Below are 22,703 nucleotides of genomic sequence, written 5' to 3'. Positions count from 1 at the left end.
ACATTTGCACTTCTGTAGTCCAGTCACCAAACGTGTAGGGTTCACGCCAGCTGGATATTCTACAATTTAACTCAAAATTGATACAATCTATGTAGAAATCGTGTAAAATCCCACAGGTTAAGGGCTCAGTCCCATAAGACTGTCCCCTTTCCCCACTTCACCAAATGCAAGTCCAGGTTGTCACTTGGACTTCTCACAGACCATTCTATAAATTGCAGGTTCTCACAATGCCTCCTCAGATTCAATTGTTAACCAGAGTGGATCACAGAACTCAGGAATACCATTTAATTGCTAGATTACTGATTTATTAGAAAAGGCTACAACTCAGAGTGCCTGGGAGGTTCAGATGGTTAAGTGTCTAAACCTTGCTTTCAGCTCAGGTCATGATCTCACAGGTTCAAGAGATCAAGCCCTGTATCAAGCTCTGCACTGACAGCATGAAGCCTGCTTGAGATTCTCTCTCTTCTGTCTCTGCCCCTCCCCTGCTGACACATGTGTACACACTCCCTCTCAAAATAAATAAATAAACTTAAAAATTTTTTTTTTAAATAAAAGGCTATAACTTGGGATGCCTGGGTGACTCAGTCAGTTGAGCATCTGACTTTGTATCAGGTCATAATCTCGCGGTTTGTGGGTTCGAGCCCCACATCGGGCTTGCTGCTGTCAGCCTGTCAGCACAGAGCCTGCTTTGGATCCTCTGTCCCTCTCTCTTTCTGCCCCTCCCCCACTCTCACTCAAAAAATTAAAAAAAAAAAATTTCTAATTAAAAAAAAGTTACAACTCAAGAACAACCAGGTGAAAGAGATGCATATGGCAAGATATGGGAGAAGGCGTGTGGAGCTTCCATGCCCTTTCCAGGTGCACCACCCTCCCAGCACCTCCTTGTGTTTACCAACCTGAAAGCTCCCTCAAATGTATAGTTCAAGGAATTTTGTGGAGACCTCAACATGTTGTCATGATTGATTAAATAACTGGCCACTAGTGATTAACTCAACTTCCATCTCCTCTCCTCTAACCTTGGCGGTTAGGAGATAGGGCTAACAGTTGGGACCCTCTAATCACCTGCCCCCATCCTTAGCAGCTGTTTAAAAGTCATCTCATTGGGGCGCCTGGGTGGCTCAGTCGGTTAAGCGTCCGACTTCAGCTCAGGTCACGATCTCGCAGTCCGCGAGTTCGAGCCCCGCGTCGGGCTCTGGGCTGATGGCTCAGAGCCTGGAGCTTGCTTCCGATTCTGTGTCTCCCTCTCTCTCTGCCCCTCCCCCGTTCATGCTGTGTCTCTCTCTGTCTCAAAAATAAATAAACATTAAAAAAAAAATTAAAAAATAAAAATAAAAAATAAATAAATAAAAGTCATCTCATTAACATAAACTCAGGTGTGGTTGAAAGGAACCATTGTCCTGGCTCTTATCACTTAAATTCTAAGGGTTTTTGGAGCTCTGTGCCAGGAAAGGGACAAAGACTAAAATACATGTTTCTTTTATAAGTCACAATATCACAATCCTATTCCTAGATACATCTAAAAAGACTGCACTAGCAACTGTATTCTGTATAATTCAAAAATCCACTTGCCCAAAAGCCCAAACCTAGAATCATCTTAAAAGCCTCTGTAAACAGGAGAAGTATAGGACTGAAGTAAACATCCACAGGTTTAAACTGGTAAAGAGGTATCCTGAAATGTGTCTTTCGGTGGAAGCAAGGAAGAGGGTGCTGGGAAATTAACTAATGCTGAGCTTTGAGTTAGTTTGAGACATCACCAGCTTATAGGCTTTCAAGACAGAATGAGGCCTGGAGTCAGCCTGCCCTCCCTGTCCAACATAGGCTAGCCAGCTCTGCTTGGAGTGTGTCGGGAACCATTAGCTTACTAAAAACTAATGTGACCAGCATATACAGAGTATTCGTAAATGGAAAATATGATTATTAAAGTAAATTTTTTATTAGAAACAATCTTGAGGGTGCATATAAACACAGGCTCTGGTTTTTCTACGGAGTGTGTACCAGCAAACTCTACCCATCAATCTAAACCCTCCAGTGAGGATAATTACTACCTTGGTGTGCACTCAACCACTCAGAAAAGGGGGGAAAGCCTCCAACTGGATCCTGATCAAGCACTATTTCATAGCAACACAGAAAAAAAAGGGTGGAGAACGCCATGTATAGTCACCCAGTGGTTGATAAAAATGGGTACTTTCCACTCAATGGAAGTTTTTAGATTTTCATGCCAAGTCAACTAACAGGGCCACGTGTTTCTGCTGAAGTCAATGGGAAACCAGGCACCAAATGTGGGAAGAGGCAGGACTTTGGAGTCTGAAAGCTAAACATGCTCCAAGAACTACAGGATTCATTAGGGATTTGGGTAAATAACTGAGTTCAATGCTCAAAAAGTCAATGGATACACCTAGAAGGTAAACAGAGCCAGTTTTAGCTCCCTTTGCTCTTACAGGGGGCTAAAACTAGGAGAAGACACCAATCACAGCAAACCCGGCTTTCCCATGAGACAACCAAGGGGCTTTGGGCCCACAAATCTCCATCCTGAAGAGCTGGCTCAGGCAGCCATGGACACTTACCTGGGGCACAGCTGTCTACCAAGGCTCCCAGAGCCTTGCCATCTTGCCAATTCTGGTTAAAGTTGGTGATGGGCAAGTAGGGGATCTTGTTCTGAATCCATCCCAGCAGCCTCTGCTTTGGCGTCTGCTTCTTGGCATCGTCATCCCCTTCGTCCTCCCACACGGGCATGGAGATGGAGTAGTGGAGGATCAGTGTCCACACCAGGCCCAGGATGAGCTTCAGGTTCCCATCCACAATGGCTTTGCTATCTGGGGAGAGAGGCACAGGCGTGGGTTGGCACCTTCCTCTCGGTTGTGAATGAAATCTTCATTTGTCAGAGAACCACACAGAACTATTTCAGCATGAAAGGACTGTAATGTTACAATTTGCTTCAAAATACTTGAGGATGGTAACAGATGAAACTAGATTCCAAAATGTTTACCAGTGTCGTGAAATCATGGGTACATGAGAATGTATTATACTTTTATCTCTACTTTTGCATACGTTGGAAATGTTCTGTAATAAAAAGAGCTTTTAAATTTTAAAGGACTCATTTCAGAAATATGGACAATAAAAAGAGGTGGCTGAATTCCAGGGACAACCATCTGTTTAACTTGATAGTATGTGATCTACCAAATTATATGTGTATGTGTTTATATATATATATACATATACATATGTGTGTGTGTGTGTGTGTTTGCTGCCCTGAATTTATATTCTACTATACTTTTCTTTTCACTAATCATTATGTCCTAGAGGTGTAAGAGGCCAGTTTCCCTTCAGATCTCACCATCTCTGGGTGTTATCAATCATTTTCATCTCTGCTCTTCTCTCCAGTTAGTCATTCATAAGATAAAGTCATTAATAGTTAAGCTAATCCAGCTGGGCAAAGTCTCTGTTGCCAGAAGGATAAGTGACCGGCCCAAGGTCCTGGCTCCTCTCTAGTGCTCCCTGAGCTTAACACAACAAGCCATACACCAGCCCCGTCTAGGAATCTTCCAGGAAATCTCCCTGCTGCTGGTTTCTACCTTCTACTCCCTTGGCTTCTCTATGGCCCTCTGTCCTCTTTCCAACCTCTACCTACATCCATCAAAATCCAAACATTACCAATAAAATCTCTCTATCTCTCTCCCTGTCTCCCCCTGCACACACTTCCCCTCCTATCCATCCCCAATCTTTCTCCCCCTCTCCCTTCCTCTCCTGTCTATACCCCCATCTCTCTCCCCCTCACCCACATCCTTCCCCTCCTATTACCCACCCACCCACTCCCCCCTCTCAATTTCCTCCACCCTTTCCCCACCAAACAACCCCTGTTGCACGCCCCTATTCTACCAGGACCCCAAACTGAAAATGTCAGAGCCATCATGGACTCCTCCTTCAAATCTCAGGTTGCCATTTCAACAATGTGTCAATTCCCTTCTCTACCTACATCTCTTGGCAAATCCTTTTCTCCACCTTCCCAATAAATGTGTGGCCCCTCCTCCCCTCTCTCAGAGTCCTCGACAGCCATGAAGCTGAACCATGTTCACATAACCCTACAACTATCTTTCTAGTCAGTACCTCTGTGCTTCCAAATTCACCAATGGTCCCAACTGCCCACAGTCAAACTCCTTAGACATACAGCACCCTCAGAACCCCCAAACACAGCCTGCTTTTTCACCCTTGTCACCCCTCCCACCACAGTTCACACTCCAGACTCAGAGACTCCTCATTCCTGGACTACATCCTGCTTTGGACCCCATGGACCTCTCCATGTGTTCTGTATTCCCTCTGGTGGGAAGACCCTTCACCCCCATCCTCCTGTGGGACAAGCCCTGGCTCATCATCCAAGGGCCAGATCCAACAGGTGGTGGCCCTTCACTCCCACCAACATGTGTGTGACTGTGCCAGGGTCCTCTCAAGACAAAAACCATTCACTCCTGAGCCTCCAAGCCCCCATTCCAGGACTGTGAGCACCTGCCATGGAGTGATGAGCCTTCACCATCTTGCAGCTCCCTTCACCCTGTCCCACCCATTCACCCACCCACCACAAACCACCTGAATGTCAGTTAGACACATGCCAGATTGCACTTAATGAAACCCAACTACAACCACATGAGAAATATACACACATACTGAGAAGGAGTAAACCCCATGTCACTCAAAACTGAAAGGGTGGAGACTTTTTTTGTTTTTAAATTCACCTGGTTATTGTTAGTCCTCTCACAAGAAAAGATCCTCTTAAAAGGGCGCACCCAAACCCACAGAAACCAAAGGTACTTTTATGGTTGTAGATTCAGTCATAATAAAACTCGATCGTGTAAAACTGTACAGGGTAAAGAGTATCATAAACTGGCTGGTAAGACAATTTATATTTGAGCAATCCTCACTCAATCCTCACTTAGCAATCCTCACTAAGGTGCCCAGAGATTTTCTATGCAATGAATTGTATAAATAATAACTTTTAAACAGGACAGTCCACATAACTCACAGGGCTCAGCGACAAATGAAAATACATGACTTCTCGTCCAAAAAGGATTAAGAATTTCAAGATGGCAACAGCAGAGCATTAAACCAAGCACAGAACCCTTCTGAGAGCAGGGCCCTGTACAGCTGCACAGACTATGTGACCATGAAGCCCCCTCTGCTTCTGAGGTCCTGTGGTCAATAAAGCGATAATCTGCAGAAGACACTTGACCGTGCACAGAACTTGAACATCCGAGGAGTTCATCCCACGGACCATATGTTTCTCCAGCTGGCAGCCCTTGACCATGACGGAATTTTTTTGATAAGATGTCCTGTTATAAGGTTGTCTTTGAAGTGCTACTGATTACTGAGTTACTACCTACCAATCATAAGAAATTCCAGGTCAAACAATTTTCCATGCCAGAGTCCTTTATTTAAACTAAAGGGAGAAGAGCAGTCCTCAGAAGGGGGAAGCACGAGGTGGGGATGAAGTAAAGTATGTGAATGCTTATCGTTAGTCAGCGTACCCGTGCTGGACCAGGCAAGGTCAGGTCTTGCACCAGGCAGGATCTGAACAGGCCAGAAAGTCTCATGCAGCCACAAGTATCAGACTACAAAGTTCAACTTTCCTGAGTTATGTGTTAAGTGCTCTTCAAATGCAAACTTACAGATTTTATCCATAAATCAAAACATGAAACCAGTTTGCTCTATTTTTACCCGGCTTACACATGTTGGTCTGAAGGAATGAGACATGAGTCTTTTTCGAAAAAGATTTCAGGGGAAATATGACCCAGTAAAAGTCTGAGCCAAATTTATGAAAAATACAATGCCCAGAACTTCTGTTTCCAATGAATTCAAGGTGGGTGTCCAAACGGGAAAGCCCCCATTAAGATCTCCTTGGGATAAATGATACTTTTGCTCTGCTATTCTAAGAAGCTGGAGAAAGAACAGTCCTAGTTCCAAAAGTGATTTTGACAGGTGAAGGTTCAAATGCTTTACCGAACTCTTGGAACAATAAAACGATGGCGACTTGCCCAAAATGACTCCCCCTTTCCCACCCACATGAAACAGAAGACTCCCAATGCCTTGAAAATGAAATGCTCCACAGCATTACAGTGTCAATGTCTGACCATCACAACAGACTACAGGATTTTCAAACGTGAGCGTGCTCTGTGATGTTTATGTCGAGTGTAAACATGAAACAGAAATGTAAAAGGAGGAAAGGTCCAGGTCAGCTGGAAGCCTCTCTGGCAGGATTCCACCTCATTGAGAGCCTCTTTCTGTAATAAAATAAGCCAGCGCCTGCCACGCCTGCTGGACCTCCTAGAATCTGCTTAGGTTGTAGTTGGCCTGGAATCTGGCCACAGGTTTCTCCTCCCCAGATCCAACCAATCACAATTCCCATGTAACTGGTCCTGGCTCTGGACAGCACTGACCCTCCAACCGCATACACACCCTCTGGAACTACTTAAAATTATCCAGCATTGCTTCTAAGTGAGGGCAGTGGCTTTTCTTCTTTTTTAATAGCTAGAAAGTTAATTTGAGCTACTGCAAATTCTAGGATGGAATGTTTTCACGTCATTTCTGTACACCGGTTCTCCAGCCCTCCCTGAGTAGCAATCAGGAATGGGCACATTTATGGGGGAGGAAACCAGCTATTTTTAGGCAATCTTTGGAAGCATCTTGGAAACATCTACTGCGTAGACAAGTTCCTCTGAGGAAGGGAGATGGTGATCTTTCTGTCTCTCATACCAGGAGGGCAGGATCCACGCCACCAACTGCATGCTCACCACATTCACTGTGCCCATCTCCTCTCCTATTACTGATTCACCACGGTGGCATGGTGGGGGTTGGGGGGGGGCGGGGAGGAGAGGCCTGAGCAAGCACCGTCCCACATTTCTGCCCTCCTGAGTAAGAACAGCAGGTCATCCAGCAGCCACAATGCAGCAGCTCACTGCTGGGTCAGAAACAGCCAACAAGGGACTTCAGGGATCAAGGAGACGTAGGAGTTTCGGGAAAGCTCCTCCTAGTACGCTTGAGGAAAAGCACCCAGACCATAATCCAACTATGACTTGGTCATCTGGAGAAGAGTCTGTCACCCACTCTGCCTCCGTCCTCCCATCTCTATTACCCTCTGGGAGGCAACGTGGCACAGTGGTTTAAGTACAGGCTATGGAACCAGCCGCTCCTCTAGACAGGTCACTTTGAACCATCCATCCATCCTCTCTGGGCTTTCTGTTTCTTCATTTACCAAATGGGAATGATCCCAGTCAACACCTTCACAGGGCTGTTGCTAAGAAGCAGGTGGGTTATAGAACACCATGAGTTGAGCATAATGCCAGGGACAGGGTAGGCACTTCATAATACCTTCCTTCCTCTCCTTACTCATTCACCTCATATCTGAATACCTGCTCTGTGCCCAACACACTTCCCTAGAACCGGAAGCCCAGAAGCCATAATCCCGGTTTTGTAGGTGAGCAGGAAACAGAAGTCAGGGTTAGTCAGGGTAATTCACAATAGTACCTTGCGAATTAAAAGGAGGATGAAATGTTCAATGTGTCACTTCCCTGAGCCATGGAATTCATTAGAAGGGTCATGAGCCTCTGAGGTCCCTGTTCTCCTGTCCCAGGAGGAGGCCGACCTGCATGCTGTAGTGAACCCAGGACACATGAGGTAGGTGCAAGGGGGACATTGCAGCGCCAAGTGCTTTAGGAGACCACTATGGCCTGAGATTCCTGCAGACAGAAACCAAGAACTACACAGGAACCCGACTGCTGATAATCAGTCAGACCTTATTGAAAGAGAATATGGTATGAAAAGAGGCCCACAAGAGCCAGGGGTCTGGCCCCAACTTGACTTCCCAACTTTACATTTCCCTAGGGTTAACCTTGATCCTTGGCCTCAGCTGGCTTGGCCTGGAACTCTCCCCCCACCTCTCTTGACCTAGATAATGCCTCTTCTATGCCCAACTCTGCAAAACTAGAATAGGTCCCCGGCTAAGTGCCCCCTTAATGCCCTGTGCCCTTCTCTCTCAGTGCAGCTACAGCTGTGCTTGCCTCCTGTGCTCAAAGCGGCAGCACCACAACAGCAGGAACAGGCTGTTTGGCTCTCCCGATCATGGACGCTTGGCTGTTGGCAGGCACGTTCGGCTCCCTGCCCTCTCCTCTCTGGTGCTCTGTGAGAGACAGGGCTGCTTCCCCGCTGAGTGGATGCGAAAGTACACACACAGCCTTTCAGACAGAATTCTAATCTGCTCCAGACTGTGTCCACCTCTGAGCCTCCAGCAGGCAATATAGCATGTGGCACAGAAACAAGGCTGGGGAGGTCCCTGAGGCTCTGCAGGCGTGGGCTCGGCACCAGCAGGCTGGCTGCAGAGGCCTGGCCAAGTGATCCGACCCCAGCGTGCCTCAGTCACTTCACCTGTAAACTGGGGATAATGTTGGAACAGGAGAATACAGCTGCTGGGAAGACTGCCTGCCATAACACATTTGCAGCATTCAGACCCCTATACAGTCAGTTGTCATTAAATGCTAATATTAGTACTATTACTCTTACCACCACTGACTTCAACATGCTTTTATCAACCTTGAAACAAAAAGAACAAAGGCAGAAGGGAAAAGTGAAAGCTTAACAGTTAAAGGTGGTGACCTCCGCGTAGGCACCAGGGTTTCCTGTCAGCCTTGACTGCTTGGGTGAGCCAACCCAAAGAGCATCCTGTGAAGAAGGGCTGCCCCAAGGTCACCCCGCAGTGCAGCACTCGGATCACCTGGGCCCAGGATGCAGGTGGCAGACGGGGCTCACTGGCATCCCAGCTTGGTTTTATGGTTCCTCCCCATCCTGCCTTCTCTTCCAGCCTGCACAAACTGTGGCTGAATTGTTGGCCTCGGTTGCCCAAACAAGAGGGTACCCTCAACTAAAAGAAGGCTAAGTTTACCACCGTCCTCAGTTTCTCAGATGTCACCGTTCCCTTCATCATTAAAGATGACCGTCTCAGTCCACCGTCCAGAACCAGGGTCCATTTCTGGGGGTGCAACAGTCCTTCCATCCGTACAGCAGGTGATGGACTATGTACACAAGACTGTGCACCTGCCTAGACACCCATGGGCAGGATGAAGGGGCCAGATGCCTTCACCCCTGCTCAGGGCTTCGTACAGGGCCTCAAACCATCAAAAGGCCACACAGACTTACAGCCAGACTTGACAACTCACACTGGTGATGGCTGAAGGGTACTTGTGGTGAAGGCCACAAAAACCCTGCCTCCTCCTCTCCCAGGCATGTGGCTTCCAGCTGGACGGTCCTTCCTAGCCTCCCTTGCAGCTCAGCAGTGTGGTGGCTTCACCAACAGACAGTGAGCAGACACAAGGGTGCCATCACTTTAGGGCCTTGGGCAGGGGGAGTGCTCCCTCCTACCGCCAGCAAGAGCCCCTGACATTACAGTCACTTAGCTTCAACCTGCGCTCGGGGAGGCCAGGCAAGGTGATAGAAAGAACCTGGGTCCCAGAATAGGGTGCCCTGCCAACCTGAAGACTGAAAAAAGCCACTGGATTTGGGTTTTTTCTCTCTTTGTTACAGCAGCTTACCTATAATAAGAGGATGTTCTGGGCCCTGAAGTCCTGAAGTCACACGGGCCAATTTCTAATCAGTAAGATAAAATACAGACCACGATAAAACAAGGGTGGATTGGAGCACTCTGGTCAGCTGGATTTCCAATCCTTTTTCTTACTCAGGAACTCTCAAGGATGACAAAGGAAGTGTCTGAGTTAACAATTTTTACACTTCACTTCAGGGTTCAGTTAACAAAGAGTTCATTTGGAAGGCCTTTTCATGTTAGTAATTTTTCAAGAGATGACACAATAGACCAAAGGTGGCAAATGGCATTAGCATGTGAGGTGAAAACCCTTTCAGGTGTTGAGAAAGATTCTCAGGCCCTATCTGGGGTCAACAAGAAAATAGATTACCAATGTCTGCCACGACCAGGCACAGGGAGTGGAGGCTCAATGAGGAAGAACTGTATAGATTAGCCATGCCTGCTCTGGGCACGGCATGGGGAGCAGTGGCTGGGACTTCTCTGCAACAGAATTGAGCAAACATTGCCAAATCCCTGATTGGAGACTTCTACTATAGGCCCATAACACATTCCTTATGCATAACCTCAGACTTCAAATTTCCTACTTTGCCAACTATTCCTTCTGTTTTCTCTCACTTGCTGGACAATTTTTGCCCGGAATAATTGGAACAAATTATTTCATAAATACCTTATTTTTATTTTGGTACAGAGTTTTTGGTGGACATTCAGATCACAGATACTATGCTGGTGTCCTGCTTCATATGTATCCCAAACACCCGATTCTCTGGTTAAGAGGCATCCTTTGTTTAAAAGAGGCATTTGCATCACTCGGTGGGCTTCCAAATGCCACTTTTCAAAAGTTTTTATCACTTCTGGGGATTACTTTATATCCAGCGACAAAGTCATACTGAACCTTAAATGAGACTGGTATATTTGTGGGTCTAGAACTTAGTCTCTTCCAACTAGTATTAGTGGGAAAGTCTTAAAAAGTTAGAACAAGGATTCTAGTCTTGTTATAAAGATTACAGAAAGAAGGGAAAAAGGAAACACGCCCCAAAATGGTCAAAGCAATGTATTCTAAACTAGGTTTTTGACCTCAAAGCCACAGGTCTCCTAAGTGAGTAGTAGGACAAGGGTCCCAGGGACCCCTAAGCGTGAGCAGAGAGTGGAGGAGCCCGGAGTCCAGTCACTGGGAGGTGCTGGTAAACCCCAGTGTGAGCTCAGAAGTTCTCAGCGCGGTGATGTCTGTCCCTGGCCCATAGCTTTTAGGCACAACTGCTCTGAGAACATGTGCAGATCAAATAATAAATGCTGGCTGCGAATGGAGGTCCTTGTCACCTGTGGACTCCAGCTCAGCCTCACCTGAAACACAGCTCACGGCCCAGGCTGGTCCTGTGCACGCAAGTGCAGCCCACAGGGAAACCCTTTGGGGAAAAGCATGAGGGCAGGAGGAACCAGGCCCAGGAAGACTCCTAAGCACCTCCCCCTCCTTACATCAACAGCAACCAAACTGTAACAGCAACTCCAGACTTTTCCAGATCCTTCTTCCAGACCTCTCCCCTGGGCCTGGCCCTGTGCCACACGCATCACCTCATGTAACCCTCACAGCAACCCTAGAAGGGTCGCTTTTATGCTTAATCTCATTTTACAGATGGGAAGACAGAGGCCCGCAGAGGCAATTGTCAAAAGTAACATAAAGGAAGAACCCAGATTTAAACCCAGTTCTCTGTTGTCTGAGCCCAAGCCTCCATACTTCTCTAAATACACATTATGCCATGACAGCTGTATAAGGTGAGTGCAACAGGACTCACATTTCACAGATGAGACAGAGTACAGGAAGGGACACACCCCTGGGGCCCACGGCCAGTTAGTGGCGAACTTGGGAGAGGAACCCAGGTGGGGTCTCTGAACCTGCCACTGCCCCAATCATTCCCACAATCCCTAAACTGTCGAGGTTTAGAAATGAAAAATGTGGGCAGAAAGTGACAGCTTACGGCCTAGGAGGTGCAAGCAGAGGTCAGACTTGTATTACTTTAGTCCCTCTGTCTCAGTCATGACTTGGCCTTTACTGCATCCCAGATGCTGACCTACCGCTCAGCATGGGAAATCAGAGAAGATGGCAGAAAACACACCTCTGTCCCCATTTACCCCAACCTACTGGTCTGTATTTTCCCCAGAAAATAGAAATTAGGGTCACTCACATACTTGAAAGCTCCATTTGTTCTCATACCCAGCAAACACTTCTGCCTACAGAATGCCAGGCCCTGTGCTGGACACAAATTATGCTTTTATGTAAGATAATAAGTTAAATTGGCTTTAAAACACTCCACAAGGAGATGACAACATTATTATAATGAAAACCATCCACCAACCCACTTCTTGCAACCCTGCCCCGGGGAAAGACATTGAAGACTTTTTAAGGGACAAAAGGCAAAAAAATTTCTTTTTTGCCTTTTGTCTCTCATGCTAAGCTGTTTCTTAAAAAACCTTTTTTTTCCTTTTGTGATTAAAAGGTAAAAAATAATAATGCTGATGAAGAGGACAGGTATTCATCCTTCCACTGCAAACTTGTAGAAGTTGAGCCTTGTTAGAAAAAAGATCAAGGTGGTTTCCTTGGTTTGAAAGGGGAGGAATCAGTTTGCATACACCCCCACCCCCTGCCCCTGCAGCCCACATCATGTTACAACTCCTATAAGCCTGTTATAGAAATGGCAGCCTGCCCAATGATCGTGAAGTCATAAAGTGAACAAAACTCCCAATTTAAAGTCTTGAATAGGAACCAAGCTGAGGGAAATTCCAAATAGTTTATAATAGCTGGCTCCCATCATTACCAACAGAAAAAGGATGAAGTTGGAAGAAAAGAAATTCTCAAAGGACAGACAAAGGGAGGGGCACATTCCCTGCTTTACCTGTATTGACACTTTTCAGACAGTTACCCACTGTCGAATTTGTACCCCCAAATTTGAATCTTCAACCCAAAATTACACACGTGCCACCTAGCCACAACAGAGCTCTCTCAGCCCAGACCCAGGCTCCTCCTTGTGGGTAGAACTCCACACCACCAACATCCATGGATAAAAAGCGTGGACAAGAGGGCAGGACTGAATCCACTCAGGCAAAGGGGAGCCCACCTGCTAAAAGAATTAGTAGCCAAGAAACCCAGGTGCCAGGGACACTGAGTTAGTCAGTGATGGAGCAGTTAGGGTTCAGAGAAGCCTGGCTCTCCTCCCAAACATGGCTACAATGTCACTTCAGTGGGTCACTTCCCGGGTTTCAGTCTCCTCATCTGTAAGCTGAGAGTCAGAACTGAACTCACAGTGTCAAGCTATTGTGAGATAATGTAGTAAATTGGGTAGCATTCTGCCTGAACCAATCCACCATATCAGCAGAGACCAGTATAGCTACTATTATTATTTCTGCAATATTATAAACACACACAAGTTCAAGAACTAACAGTGTCCCATTAACATCATGAAAGATTCAATGCCATTCAATTCTGGTTCAAGACTGCCTAGAGCCAAATACCCCAGAACTCAGCCTTCTAACACAGACGAGCATTCCATCTGCTAACGACCACAAGAGCCAGCCCCCATCAGGGACCCAGGATTAAGGCTGATAGAATCAAGATGTTCTTTGCTCAGTGAGCTGCCTGAATGAACTGGCAGTTTGCTAAAATCTGCAGGCCACCCCAACTCCTCCAGCAGATTCCTGAGCAGTCTGCAGGGGCCAGCCTGGGCCACTGTTGACAGAAAATTAAATGCAAGGTCAATAAATTCAATGTGAAGCACAAAGTATTCAAGAAAGTTCCCTTAAGGGATTCCTTTTTCTAATGGGGGGAGGGAGAGGCTTGGATACTAAAGTGATCTTTAACCATGAAAGCAGTTAATTACCATAATATAATGAGGGAATAAAACTGAGAACAACATAAATGCTTCCCCACGAATAAATAGTTAAATAAACTTTCAGAACGTTCAAGGAAGAAAGTAATAGGTGGCTAGGAAAAGAATGAGAAAGATACAGATGTTTGTTCCAATAGGGACAGGGCCATTTGTAGAAAAGTATAGAACATGCAATTCTGTTTTGGAAAAGGCATGACTCTGCATCTGAACAGAAAGATCTGGAAGCATGCAGAGTTGTTGCAAGCAAGCATGTTGTTCACTGGCTCTCTCTCTGGAAAGACGTAGGGTGATTGCAAAAGACAAGCTTTCTTTTTGTTGTTGGGACATGCTCCTGTGTTGTTTGAATTTCTTTTCTTAGTTTGAATTACATGTGTTACTTTTATAATAAATTGTGACACACACCTCCCAAAAGAAAGAAATACAGGAATGTATACGTTAAGGAATTCTTCACTGAACACAGCGGCTTGTCGGGATCTATAGGCACTGATGTGGGAAAACTGACAAGTTTTATCAAACAGTGAAAGCAATGTGTATCATGGGTTCGCACAGGAGTAAAGGGGCGGCCAGGGAATTCTGTAATTGAGTTCATATATGCATAACGTACCTTCTGAAAAGACAAGAAACTGTTCACCGACTGCATTTATTTCTGGGTAGAGGAACAGAGAAAGGGGGTGAGGAGGAGTGGGAGGGAGCCGGTCTTATCTTTTTATACTGCATATGATTTACACCATGTTTGATGTTACCTATCAACAAGAAACAGAATACATGAAGGCTTGGCAAGACTGTTCGGCTGTTCTCCTGATCTCCTCTGCTCAGTTCTCACATGGTGGGTCATCCAAATGCTTTACCAGTCCTCAGCCACACACATTCTCCTGGACAAGCAGTCTCCGTGCCTCAGGAGATGGCCTCTGCCATTTCCAAATAGATTGCCAGAGGAGGGGAAGATGTTGTCATTTGGTTGTCTTTGGGCATGCTTACCAACCCAACAACAACAACAAAAATTGAGGCACCTAGGTAGTTCTGTCAGTTGAGCGACTCTTGATTTCAGCTCAGGCCATGATCTCACAGTTCATGAGTTTGAGCCCCACATCGGGCTCTGTGCTGACAGCGTGGAGCCTGCTTGGGATTCTCTCTCTCTGCCCATCCCCCACCTCTCTCTCTCAAAATAAATAAACCTTAAAAAGCAAATCAACCATCCACCTTCCTGATCCCTTCCTACCTCCTTCCCTGGCACCCTAAGAGTATCTTTTCCAAGATGCAGAGACTCAGCCACTCAGTTATACGTGAGGACAGAGGGTCTGGCCTGATGAATGACCCCACCGAATTCTCATTGCTGCCTTAGGAGGTACCCCTGTTAGTCCCATTTTCCAGATTAAAGAAAATGATAAGCAGATAAACTGAGCCCAAAGCCACATAGCTCATAAGTGGTAGAGTAGGATTTGAATTCAGGCCCTCTAACTCCAGAATCTGTTGTTGACTGTTCCACCTGGAGGCCAGGATGGGGCTGCAAAGGAAAAGGCTCATCCACAGACATGGTAATATTACAAAGGCTTTCTAAACTGGCAAAAGCTGGAGAGGAAATAAATGCTAAAGGTTACATCATCCTCCTAAAAGAGATTTATCGCTGTGCCCCTGAACTCTGTCCCAAGATAAATGGCCATGGCAGTAAAATAAACAGACCAAGCACATAGCAGGCCAGCTTCTCTGCTAAAATGGGAACAAGTTCCAACATCCCTAAGGCACACTGTCCAAGTGCAAGGTAAGCAAGTGACACACGCTGAATATCCAAGGCACCACCCTAGTCATGGCTGCCAGTTACTGAAGACACACGGCCCACGGTCAAGTGTCTTCAATACCAGTACTTCATCTAAAGAGTCCTGCACTTGAGTCAGAAGCTGCTTCCTGGCTCAGCAAAACACAAGCTGTGCCTAAACTTGGCCTTGAGGAAGATTTGTCCCTCTGGCCACACTCACAAACCTTGCCCTATCCTCTCACCTCTTGGACAATTTACCAGGGGTTGTGCCCTAGTCACTTTATTCTTAAACTACATGTGAAAATACATTACAGTATAATTTTTAAAAGTAGGTTGTGTAACACCTACTATCATTTTGCATCTTTGAAAAGACTACATTAGACATTAGCTGGTTGTCCGAGACAAATGGCTCCTGTGGTCAAATAAGCCAGGGATATATGGAATCGAACAATTTTAAACTGCCGTAGGACTTCTCAGAGACTTTAATATGCAAATGTATATTGACAATCTCCAGGAGAGTGCTAGGGTGCCACACAACACTTCCCAACTTTACTGGACAAGGGAACTTTTTTTAAAAAAAATTTTTTGATGCTTTTTTTAGATTTACATTTTGAGAGAGAGAGAGAGAGAATGAATAAGCGAGGGAAGGGCAGAGAGACGGGGAAAGAGGATCTGAAATGGCTCTGTGCTGACAAGCTGACAGCAGGGAGCCCAATGTAGGGCGCAAACTCACAAATCATGAGATCATGACCTGAGCTAAAGTTGGACGCTCAACCAACTGAGTCACCCAGGTGTCCCTGGACTAGGAAACTTTCTAAAATATTATCTCAAAGGACTCTAATAGTCTCCAGAAGATATTTCAGGTAATTCTACCTTGAATTGCCCTTCCATGCCCTTGCAGATCTTCTACAAACACTTCTGAATGCTCCCATAGGCTTGGAGATTACGTTTTATAAAACTGGTAGATGTGGGGTGAGGGAGACAGACAAGAGATAGAAAAGAAGGACAATACGAAATAAGTCATTAAGGCTTTCTCTAATCTACAACTGTTTCGGTAGCAGTGATTATGAATCCAGAACTTTGTTACTTGGAATCACTGGATTTTGCAGATAAAGGGTAATAAAAGTAGGTTCTCAAAACATTGTTTCTAATGATGAGGGCTACAGGGAAGTACACCCCTTGACCATGATGTTTATGAAATTCTGGTGATAACCAACTCACGTTAAAACTGCACTAAGAAACATCTTATTGTTCCAGGGCAAACTGTAATTCTTAAACACAGGCAATGATTTAGAAGGATCCAGGCCAAAACCAGCCTCCTCCTTTCTGGCTTTGCTTTGGAGCTACTAATGTTGAAATCTTCATCCGCAGCCAATGTGTTGCCAAGTGGGAAGAGTCAGAGACGAAACCTGGTAATTTGGACCATCGCTTAATGCAGTAGAAGGGGGGGGGGGGGGTCATCCTGATGGGAGCAACTGCAATATCAAATTATGTGAACGGGAAGAGGGAGGGGACTCCAGAAGCTCCACCCCATGGCCATTTAGCTCTAAACTTCCTATGCTGGGGGGGGTGGGGTGTTGGGGGTGGGGGTTGGCAGGGAGAACTTAGTAAAAGTTAGTAAAAATTATTTATATAATAAGTGAAACATATCCAAGTAGCATTCCTAGTACTACTTAAGGATATAATACTCAGAAGCATACCAGTAATAGCAATGAGCCACACAGCTTGAGTGCTAATTAAATCCACTCTCTAAACTGTGTAGTGCTGTATCTGAATCTGAGATTAGTCAACTGTAATCCCAGCATCCTAAGGACAGGGAGCGGGGCTCTGTCCTCAGCATCATTGTGATTCTAGTACCTAACATGATGCTGGTCACATAGTAAAAAGAAGAAAAGCAAAAGGGGGGGTTGGGAGGTGGGGAACCACTGCCCTCTATTACCCAACTAACAACCACCCACTCATCAATACACCAATCAATCAACAATCAACCAGACAAGCTGACCAGACAACCACTATTCCAAAGACCTATCAAACAACCACCAACCTGGTCAACCAACTACCAAACTCGAGTGGACTCATCCTTGACCACGCTCTCCCACCAAATCTCCCCCTTCCCCCAATCCTGCTGGCCACCTCTAAACTGATTCCCAGCCCAGCAGCCCTCAGCTAATGGCAGGTCCCTTTACTGGCCAGTCTGTCTCAGCCCACAGATCAGGAACTCTTAACTCTTCCCAAATCTTTCCACCAGCCCCAGCAGGGACATGCAAAAAACAATTTGAAAGTTGGGAGAGTGGGGGCAGGGGGATGGGGGAATTGGCCCCAAAACAGAAGAAAATTGGAAGAAATTGAAGCTAATAAATGTTTTATTAAATGCCAGCATTTGGCATTATATCTTCCTCCTAATTGCGATCCTAGTCGCGATCCTAATTGCGATCTCTGGTTGACATCTACAGAAATTTCATTACATTTGAGAATGAGTTACAGGTTCATTTTCTCACATCGCAAGAATTCCAAAGTATACTCTGTAATTGCTGAGAAATCAGTCAATTGTAAAATAAAGGAGTTAGTCAGGGCCAAATAATATAACAGAACACAAATATAAGCAAATAAAAGCAAATGTATTTTTTAATCAAATTCTTTTATGACAACACACGCACAAAACACACCTTTTTTTTTTTTTAAGTGTGAGAGATGGGTGTGTTTTATTGTATTTGATAGAATATGCCTAAGACCACAAAACACCCCAGCGAAGTCTGAACTCCTCAGCAGTGCCCTGAGGCCCCCATGGCTGGCCTCTGCCAGTGTCCCCAGCTGGCCGGCCCTCCCTATGCCCTGGCCTGTGCTCCCACTGCCCCTTCTATTCAGAATGCCCCCCTTTCATGTCTTTCACCCTGTGGGTTTCTTAGATTCAGCCTTCAAGATTCAGCCTCCTCTGATACATCCCCTTTCTTCTTGGCCTCATCTTTACATTTCTAAAGACATCTCACAAAGCAGTCAGAAATGGAACTTCCTACATGATCTACTAGGAAGCCAAATGTCCGGGACAGTTAGCAAGACAAGCCACCATCCTCAATTATGTCACAGCCTCCTATGAGGGACCGTCTAAGTCAGGGATTCTTACAGGGGAAGGCAGGACAGGGGGGTAGGGGTGGGGGAGCCTTTGAGCTTGAATAGGAAAAAAGTGAAATCTTTGTCTTTGGTAACCTCTAACTAAAATGTAGCATACTGTCCCATTATGGAATGGACACCATAAGGGGTGCCTGGGTGGCTCAGTAGGCTAAGCATCTAACTTTGGCTCAGGTCATGATCTTGCAGCTTGTGAGTTCAAGCTCCACGTTGGGCTCTGTGCTGACAGCTCAGAGCCTGGAGCCCACTTCAGATTCTGTGTCTCCCTCTCTCTCTGCCTCTCCCCTGCACTCTCTCTCTCTCTTGTGTGCACACATTCTCTCTCTCTCTCTCTAATAAATAAACATTTAAAAAATTACCCAAAAAAAAGGCACCATAAAACACAGGTGTATTAGCAGCACCTGTGGTTTTGTCACCAACAATATCTCAAAATATGCTGTATGCTCATCACTACATCAAAATCATGGCAAACGTTACTGGACTAGCTGCTAGATCTTATTAAACATCTAAATACATGTGTGTTTGTTACTGTGTTCAAAAATTTCTCTTTTTTATTTAAATTTTAGTTAGCCAACATACAGTGCAATATTGGTTTCAGGAGTAGAATTCAGTGATCATCACTTACATACAACACTGTGATGCGGTGCTCATCATAACAGTGCCCTACCTAATACCCGTCACCCATGTGGCCCATCCCCCACCCATCTCCCTCCATCAGCCCTGTTTGTTCTCTCTCTTTTTTTTTTTTTTAATAATCTTTGTGCACATAACTGCATTGACTTGCTATGGTTGTTCATTAACTGCTTCCAGTATATATTTTTTTAATGTTTATTTATTTTTGAGAGAAAGAAACAGCACGAGCAGGGGAGGGGCAGAGAGACAGAGAGAGAGAGAGAGAGAGAGAAAGAGAGAGAGAGAGAGAGAGAGAGAGAGAGAGAGAGAGAGAGAATGAATCCGAAGCAGGCTGCAGGCTCTGAGCCATCAGCACAGAGCCTGATGTGGGGCTCGAATTCACAAACCTTGAGATCATGACCTGAGCCAACGCTGATCAGACGCTTGACCAACTGAGCCACCCAGGTGCCCCTGTTCTCTATCATTAAGAGTAACTTGTGGTTTGTTTCCCTCTCTCTACTCCCCCCCCTTCCCATGTGTTTTGTTCTTTAAATTCCACATGAGTGAAATCACATGGTATTTGTTTCTCTATTTGACTTATTCACTTAGTGTAATACCTTCTAGCTCCAACCACATCATTGTAAATGGTAAGATTTCATTCTTTTTGATGGCTGTGTAATATTCTGTTGTATATGTGTACCACATCCTTATCCATTCATCAGTTGATGGACATCTGGGCTCTCTCCATAGTTTGGCTATTGTATAAACATCGGGGTGCATGTACACCTTCAAATTTGTATCTTCGTATCCTTTTGGCCAAATACCTAATAGTGCAATTGCTGGAATCGTAGGGTAGTTCTATTTTTAGTTTCTTGGGGAACCTCCACTGTTCTCCTGAGTGGCTGCACTAGTTTGCACTCCCACCAACAGGGCAAGAGGGTTCCTCTTTCTCTGCATCCTTGCCAACACTTGTTTCTTGTGTTGTTGATTTCAGTCATTCTGATAGGTATGAGGCGGTATCTTATCATGGTTTTGATTTTTATTTCCCTGATGATGAGTGATGTTGAGCGTCTTTTCATGTGTTTGTTAGTCATCTGGATGTCTTCTTTGGAAAAGTGTCTATTCACGTCTTCTGCCCATTTCTTAACTGGGTTATTTGGTTTTTGGGTGTTGAGTTTGATAAATTTTTTATAGATTTTGGATACTAACCCTTTATCAGATATGTCATTTGCAAATATCTTCTTCCATTCTGTAAGCTGCCTTTTAGTTTTGTTGATTGTTTCCTTTGCTGGGCAGAAGCTTATCTTGATGAAGTCCCAATAGTTCACGTTTGTTTTGTTTCCCTTGCCTTCCGCAACGTGTCTACTAAGAAGTTGCTGTGGCCAAGGTCAAAGAGGTTGCTGCCTGTGTTGTCCTCTAGGATTTTGATGGCATCCTGTCTCACATTTAGGCCTTTCATCCATTTAGAATTTATTTTTGTGTGGGGAGTAAGAATGTGGTCCAGTTTCATTCTTCTGCATGTCACCGTCCAGTTTTCCCAACACGTTTTGCTAAAGAGACTGTTTTTTTTTCCATCCGCTATCCTTTCCTGTTTTGTTGAAGATTAGTCGACCACAGAGTTGTGGCAAAATTTTAGTTATAAGCGCATTTCAATATGACTTGTTTCCTTTGTAACCCCATATATATGATCTTATGCACAAGGAGAAGAGCACAGTCTTCAGAAAGCCAATGGAGTCCAAGACACAAAAGTGAAGAATCCTGGCTCCAGGGGGCCTGTCAGTAGAACCTGCAACTCTTGATCTTGGGGTCATGGGTTTGAGCCCCACGTTGGGTGTAGACATTACTTAAAAAAATAAAGTCTTTAAAAAAAATTCCTGGCTCCAATTAATAATTTTTAGAACCAAGAAGGGAAAGGATTTCAGTAATGGACGTTTTGCTAAATGGGCCATAGATTAGTGAAATTGCACCTGTCAGGGCATGGCCTTGGTCATCTCTCATGGGGACCCTTGGAGGTCACTGCGAATAGGTCTCCCAACCAATATAGCCTATCCACCATCCTTGAATTATCCTCTCAGGCCATAAATACAATCATTTATGTTACTCCCGGCATGAACACTTTCTGTTGCTCTCTATGGTCTATGGCAGGGGCCAGCAAACATTTTCCGCAAAGGGCCACACAGCAAATATTTTTGGGTTTACAAGTCGCATGTTGTAACTATTCAAATCTATTATTGTAGTGAGAAAGTGGCTATAGGCAATATGCAAATGAGTGCTTTGTGGTCTGTGTCCCAATAAAACTTTATTTACAAAAACAGGCAGAGGGGGGCGCCTGGGTGGCTCAGTCGGTTAAGCATCCGACTTCAGCTCAGGTCACGATCTCTCGGTCCATGAGTTCGAGCGCCGCGTCAGGCTCTGGGCTGATGGCTCAGAGCCTGGAGCCTGCTTCAGATTCTGTGTCTCCCTCTCTCTCTGCCCCTCCCCCGTTCATGCTCTGTCTCTCTCTGTCCCAAAAATAAATAAACGTTAAAAAAATTTTTTTTAAAAAAAAACAGGCAGAGGTTCAGATTTGGCACCACCATTTCATATAAGTTCCTGTGATGATAGAAATGTTTTATATGTACGCCGTCCATAATACTAAACCACACTTCTGAGCACTTGAAATGTGGTTAGTGTGACTAAGATGCTAAATTTAAATGTAATTATTTAATTAATTTAAATTTAACTAGCTACATGTGGCTGGTGGACAGGTCTACACCATCAAACCCAAGCCCTTTTTCATTTCTTTCGAGGTTCCTCGTAACCCGGCCAACATCATAACTGATGGTCCCAGCCTCAGCAAGTACTAAGCACTGAGGCCAGTCAAGCACTAAGCACTGAGGCCAGCCAGCAGGTGATAGATACCAGGAGCTCTCACATTCCTGCATTCACTTCCCACTCCTGGGCCCTGGCGGTTCTGCAGCCCCGAACCTCCTGTCTCCTGAATCTGCCCCTTTAAACTCCACAGTTCACCAGCCCCACCCTTGCCACAGGCCTTCCCTGACAGCCCACATTGCCTCTGAGAGGCAATGTAAGGACTTTCTCCTACAAAACATGCCACAGTGACCTGTGCACTCATTCTCTGGCTTTTTTTCCTTCACTCTAAGGTATGTGAAGACAAAAACACGTCCCTAGCACAGTACCTTTAAAGCTAATAAGCATTCACTAGTTTGTGAAACGAATAGACTTTAATTATAGCTAAGTACTGAATACAAACTGTCTTTTAAAAAATTATTTGGAGGGGCACCTGGGTGGCTCGGTCAGTTGAGCGTCTGACTTCAGCTCAGGTCATGATCTCATGGTTTGTGGGTTCGAGCCCTGCTTCAGGCTCTGTGCTGACGGCTCAGAGCCTGGAGCCTGCTTCAGATTCTGTGTCTCCCTCTCTCTCTGCCCCTCCCCAGCTTGCACTCTCTCTCTCAAAAATAAATTAAAAAAAAATTTTTTTTTAATTCCTTTAGAAATTAATAGATTTACCTAAAACTGTTTAATCACATTTTTTTAAGGGCTGGAATCTAGATTAAAGTAAAAAGGCCCAGATGGATTTACAATCTACAGTATAGAGGGATGTGACCACTCAGTTAACATCCCATTCCACTACCACAAGATCTCACCCTCCCAAAACCTCAGTTTTCCTCTTCTGTAAAATGGGTCAACAGTGCCTACACCTGGCAGGAATGGAAAACACTTAGCACAGTGCTGAGAGACGTACATGTCAGCTTCC

General features: G+C 45.2%; 1 protein-coding gene across 4 annotated transcripts in view; it reads right to left on the bottom strand.

Moving 5' to 3' along the window:
• FLNB (filamin B) overlaps positions 1-22,703 on the bottom strand; it is a 142,604-nt gene that overhangs the window by 82,973 nt on the left and 36,928 nt on the right. For all 4 annotated transcript variants that reach the window (XM_042929780.1, XM_042929781.1, XM_042929782.1 and 1 more), the window contains exon 2: positions 2,565-2,813. In XM_042929780.1, the coding sequence (XP_042785714.1) occupies positions 2,565-2,813 (249 nt within the window). The remainder of the gene's footprint in view (positions 1-2,564; positions 2,814-22,703) is intronic.

Source organism: Panthera leo, chromosome A2 (assembly GCF_018350215.1).
Source record: "Panthera leo isolate Ple1 chromosome A2, P.leo_Ple1_pat1.1, whole genome shotgun sequence".
NCBI lineage: Eukaryota > Metazoa > Chordata > Mammalia > Carnivora > Felidae > Panthera > Panthera leo.
The sequence above is the reverse complement of the archived record's forward strand: the minus strand, read 5'-3'. Positions and strand labels throughout refer to the sequence as shown.